The sequence below is a fragment of the Morone saxatilis genome, unplaced genomic scaffold (genome assembly GCF_004916995.1).
Source record: "Morone saxatilis isolate NCDOM2014 unplaced genomic scaffold, NCSU_SB_2.0 Contig23, whole genome shotgun sequence".
NCBI lineage: Eukaryota > Metazoa > Chordata > Actinopteri > Moronidae > Morone > Morone saxatilis.
This window is the reverse complement of record NW_023339796.1, coordinates 6916966-6923072: the sequence shown is the minus strand read 5'-3', so window position 1 is coordinate 6923072 and position 6107 is coordinate 6916966. Positions and strand designations below refer to the sequence as shown.

The 6107-nt window shown below is 38.6% G+C and overlaps 1 protein-coding gene across 1 annotated transcript in view; it reads right to left on the bottom strand.

Moving 5' to 3' along the window:
• Positions 1–6107, bottom strand: part of LOC118334645 (receptor-type tyrosine-protein phosphatase F) — a gene marked incomplete in the record, with an annotated part of 156755 nt that overhangs the window by 67715 nt on the left and 82933 nt on the right. Inside the window, 1 exon segment of the mRNA XM_035670647.1 lies at positions 1445–1633. Coding sequence (XP_035526540.1) covers positions 1445–1633 — 189 coding nt within the window.

Here is a 6107-nt window from a genome sequence, read left to right as displayed (position 1 = left end):
TACAGCCACATTTGTCCTTGCTTCATCGCAACATTAAAATAGCATACATTTTCTAGCATTTTATAAAGCTTTTTAATTTAATATGACCCCCACTCTTTGTACAGACTGCATTTGTGCAGAAAGCAGTTAGTAAAATGGCCAAGAGAAATGAATGAAAGTCATACACAGTAAAATCGAATGATGCACAGAATATTCAGGTCAGAGGTATTAAATTGAAAAGAAGTTAGTATCTCTACAGAGTGAATGAACTGGATGGTGTGAAAAGATAGACCAAATGTGTCTGTGTGCTCACAATTGAGCAAGCGTGATGCAATAAGACTAACTGTGTCTGCCTTTTCTGCTAAACTTTGGCAGCAAATTAATGCGCTTTTTTTTTTTTACGGCAGCAGATGTCAAATAAAGGGTTGTGGATAAAAAGAATTGTTAGTCTGAGGGCATTGCATATCAGCACATTTTCAGGCACTCTCACTATATGCAAGAAAGAAAACTAATTAAAAGTTTGTTGCTAGATGAAAAAAAAAAATCACAGTTTTAGGCTCAGTTTTATCTTTCTTATAAAAAACATTATCAAACAATTAAGTAGTTGAGTTAGTATCTAATTTGTGAGAAATCTGTATCTAATTTGGGCTGCGCTTGTAGTTGAGCCACATTTTTAATATTTCAGGAATATGGACAGTCCAAGTGAACATGCTCCAGTGACCTGTATTCAGCTTCCACTGGGCAGCTGTAGCGCCAGGCTTTTTCTGGAGTAGCTCTCATCTTTAATCTTTGGGGCCTCAGACCTATAGCTTGGCCTGACACTCTCTAAGTGAGGTAGATTTAGTAAGGAGTGACAGGGCTGCACCTGGTCAAAAGCCACTAATCTTTCCACCTTGCACCGTTTTCCATCTAATCCAGGTCAGCCAAGCACCGTTTATTTATCAAGTGCACTGCTACTGTGAACAAAGAGCACCTCATTGATTTTTTTTTTTTTTGCAAAGTTGAATCCTGGCTAATGCATCATCGGCCGGCCTCATTGTCACCCAGCTGCATGTTTAAAAGGGGATTAAGGATTATTTAATATGGTGAAAAATTCTCTTTCTGTACTTTGGACGGTTACAAGCTCATGCATCACTGTCAAAGATTGCAGGAACGCAGGAACAACTTCATTCCAACTTCTGTGTTACTTTAGAAGTGGCTGCAGCTGTTGTGAGGAATGAAATTCTGTAACTTATCAAGGTGACAAACTTTGAATAAAACTTTTATGTCTTTCGTGATGAAAGAGAATACCTGAAGTCATACATGACAAACAAAGGGCTTTTGTGTTTTCACATCATCCTGGTGTCTAACATGACTCATCTGTTGGTATTTGAAGCCGTCTTGTACCCTGCAACCTACCTCTGCTGTATTTACATTATCAGTATGTCAACACTGATTCATTAAATCAGATCAACTTAAATTGTACCTGAACGAAGCTGTTTAATGCGCCCGTTGCTGCTGCTGATGTCCACAGGAAGCATGTCCTTGAACCAGGAGATCTCCGGGTCCGGGTTTCCGCTGGCAGCACACAGCATGGTGGCAGTTCTGGTCTTTTCAACCACCTTCAGCTGAGGACCCATATCGATTGTGGGAAAGCCATGGGGGATCTGGTTCTCTGAAAATTTACAAAGGCAAATTTTTTTAGTCTATCTAGAGACACAGAGCAAAAAATAGACAAATAAAAACAAAACAAAACAATAGGAAGAAAACAGTGTTTACAAAAATATTCTCACAGAATAGGCTCTCAATTACTGTGAGAGGCATTGAGTGCATCAGAGCTGTTGAGATGGCAAGGACAGAGAAGAGTATGAAAGAGAGCAAATACATTTCAGGTGCTACAGGCTGAACAGTAATCACAACGCACAAACACAAAAAATAGTGTAAGAGCAGAATATAGAACTGGGAATGGTAGATCTGGTATAATTTGGATTTAAAATTTGCTGGGAAAAAATCTGTCTATGATTGATTATCATAGCAGGCTTATTACCCAGCACAGGGAGTCTCAGGTTTAGACAGAGGAAGGATAGTTGCAATCTTCCTCTGGGCACCCATGCATAAATGAGCCGCCTTAAGCTTAGCAAGCTAAACAAACCTATTTGAATAATCCAAGTCATCATAATGAATGTAACAGCATATACATAAACAGCATATACCCCAGTATATTCTCTTTATCATTGACATTGAAAACAGTATGTGTTTTAATTATGCAAAACAGTTTAGTCATGAGAGTAAAAAGCTTCTTAGCTATATTTTTTCTAGCTCGAAAAAAAAACAAAAAACACTCAACTCCCACTTAAGCGCAGTCTCATTCTGTAATAACAAGTACTGTCATTGTTTACCACCAGTTAGATGTTTTAACCTTGCAAAGGTAGGCAAACTTGGAACACTCAAGCAAATGTTTACCTCTAAATTCTTTCTGATATTCAGATTAAACAATGTAATGTCACACTGTGTTGAGTTGAGAACATAACAGAATTATTATCTTTAAAATAAACGGCCCAAGTGATTGTGCTTTGTAATGTTTCTGCAATATACCTATAATTTTGTCTCTTCAATGAAATATAAAGTTGCATTTGTCACAGAAACTGACATGGTCTAACTGTCCCATCCCCCAATAATAAATCCTAATTTAACCTCTGGACAGTGTTAATCAAGAGGAAACATGATGGCCTTTGAGAGGCCTTATTATCAGCTCGCTCTCAAACTTGCAATCTATTTTATCTCTTTCCTCATATGTAGATGTGTCCTTGAGGCCAAAGTGCTAAAATGAAATCATTAGAACAGTGCTAATGATTGTAACTCCTGCCTTTGGTTCACCATCAGAAGATAACTAACTGCAGGTTAAGAATAAGAAAATGACAGCTGGTCTACACGTATGAATACAGAATGGTACACAAAATATGAACTTAGTTAAAAAACTATATTCAAGAGAATTTGTGTCAAGATAGGTGAGGAGAATTAAAAGAAGAAAACGTTAACCACTCCATTGGAGTGGTCAAATAACGTAAAACAGGGTTCCAAAAGTGTGCGTGTAAGACACATCACAAGAAGGCATTCTCCGAGACCCAATACATGCAACTGTATTTACTTTTGACTACATTCGCACCACTAAAAGTACTGCTGGTGCAGTACTTCAGCAGACCTTTGTAACTTTGACCTGTGTTTTTATTTCATTGTGATTGCCTCTAAGATTACATCAGCAAGAAGGCTTTCTAACTTAAGATGGAGTCTAAGGGATGTATTAAAAAGGATTTTCTCAATTATTCACCCTCGCTCGGCTTGTCTGACTCTAAAATCCATATGTAAACTTATATGGCTGGAGCATGATTAGGTGTATGGGTGTTGTTCTTTGTTCTGATCCCGCAGTTGTTCCTCCTTTCACCCTTGTGTTTGGCCTGTCGCCCGGACCGTCTCATATTCAGATGTAGTTGACAGATCTCTGCATGGCCTCTTATCTTTGTAGCGAGGCTTACTTCCTGTCTAATGATATAGGATTTGTTTTCAGACATCCCAAATGAAATCAGGATACCTCTACAAAACAGACAACTACAGCACAATGAAATAATACTGCACACTGTGTCACTGCATGAATAATGGTAACAGTAGCACCCTGTGTTCCTCTGTGGTTTGCTCTCTCTAACCTTCAAAGAGGAACAGAAGAGAAAGAAAGAGAAAACATTTAATAATGGACAAAGATGTGCAAAATGATAGATTTCTCTGCCATTCTCCTTTTAAGTTACAATGCGGGTAAGTCTTTAAATAATACTAAATCTAGAGGGAGCTCAACTCCAGTTTCACCTACTTACAATTCACTTAGAACACGTTCATAATGGCCACAGATCACCTGAGAGGAGGTCCCTTTGTGGCTGCTGACATGGCACCAATTTTCTCATGTACTGATTCACTGGGGTGGGAGGCACAGTTTGTATGAGTTCAGGTGCTTGTGTTCAGAGATAAAGGGCTGTGTTTGGGGACTTTGCAGTAGAATTGAATTAAGTGTTGTGCATGTCCTTGCAGTGATGCAGCAACACTATTCCATACTGAGTTATCATCTAGATTTTGAAAAAACTGGAGTTCCAAAAAAGTTTTATAAATTTTGCTTAACAGCCTCTTCTTTGCATACAGTAAAGAGTGTAAAGATCAAGAAAATACTGTACAAATCTAACTACTGCTGATTCCCAACCTTTGTAAATGTGACATGCGGTTGAGCCCCTAAATCACTCCATCTCTCAGGCAGAAAATAGTGTAGCTTCCCTCTAGGTCTAGTATAAAGTAACTATATGGTGGAAACCAATTGATTCAATGAAGCATGACACCATCCTGTCAATCACATCTAGCAGTTACCCTAGGGATTGTACAGAGGAGGACTGAGACGTCTGTCATATTATATTTTGAGGTGAACATCTGAAGATTTGTTCTATTTCCTCCTAAATTCACCTGCAGCAACTTCAAGGTTTGTAACATACATCTGCCCACAGAAAGAAGTGCCTAGCCTTACCAGGGGGGGGGAAGCTATTCATGCTATAGTGCTTTGTGGAACTGTGCATTTCACTGAAAAAATGGAATATGAGCATGGAATGTACTGCTGCTATTTATGATTTAGATTATTGGCAAATGTTCCCGGGCTGTGAAAAATGCAAACCGTTGATAAAAACAGGGTGAGAGACCCCAAAGGAGTTATTACACGAGTCAGCGGCTCCGTCATATCAGGAAGCATAAACAGGGAATACTTTAAAAGGCACACAGCTGCAGCTAAACATGAGCATGAATCTATCCCCTACTTCTACTTAATGTTTGCATTGCAAGTGAACTGTTATTACAACCAGAATTTCTGTCACAGTATGTCTGATTAGTCAAAAGCGCACCATGGCTTGACTTGGTGTGTCAGTTCTAACATGGCAAATTGTTGAACGGAAAACTGGCCGGGCTGCATGCAGAGTAGATGTAATACATATGCAGGATGCACAGCATTGATCAGCTTCAAAGTTATTTTCATTGTCTGTACTGTACAGAGAGCGGGAAATAACCAAGGTTAGTTACTCCTGGGGTAGCGTAACCAGGAAGAATACAGAATAGCAGTTCAATTTCTTGGGCAAACAAAAGGGATTTTATTGGTATAGAAATTAAACGAAAAACAATCTGCAGACATTAAAAAGCAAAGGTAGTAAACTTATGCAGTGTTAAGATTTCAGCTGGACCAAAAATGTTTTTAGATTTTAAGGTTTCTTTTGTATGTCCCAATAGGTCATTGTGCTTTCCAGGGCCAGGCCACATACTGAGGATGATTGAGTCTTTGACATGCAGCCTCTTCACATTTTTAACACCCTGTCCCAGCGGCCCAGGCTTGCAATAACAGTAACTGTTTTTCAACTCTTACAAATCACAATCCTTTATGTAGTCACACAATGTCTTAAATATTTTAAATGTCATGAAAGACCGAAAATACAAACGAAAGAACGAAATATTTAGGTGGATTAACTTTAAAACATTGCAACTTCTGAAAATCTCTTTCAAAAGATTTAAGAGTTAATAATGTTAACATGGCAATGTTAACATAATGCTCAGCATGAAAAGATGAAAATTCTCTTTCTCTTGCAATAGTTGCAAAACCATGTTTACGATAGCTTTTAAAGTTATCTATGTCCTTGGCTTTTGGTAAAAAGAAGAATAATTTAGAGTTCTCTCTATACACATACTTATCAAAGATCTTGTTGAGCTCGGGTAAGATTTGAGCCCTGTCTGTCTATTTCTACTACAGCAACTCCTGCGGCTGGCCTTGTCTGCCAACTTGTCATCCTGGGAAGACATATCATGCCTTTGTTCAGTCTGCTTTAATTTGAAGGGAAAAGAACAGGGGATGGGGAAATTTGGAGAAAATCCAATGAAATAGTGCAGGCAATGCAGGTTGATGTTTTTCAAGATAGAGGGCATTTTTAATAAAAAGGGCCCCTTGTGCTGGAGTGTAATTCATCAAAAAGAGCTCCACCACTATGTCTAGTCCGGGCAGGAAAATATGAGTAAGGTGAGAATCCTGCGATAATGTCATGTAGGCGCTCCATTACTAAGATGAACAGTACTACGACAAAAAA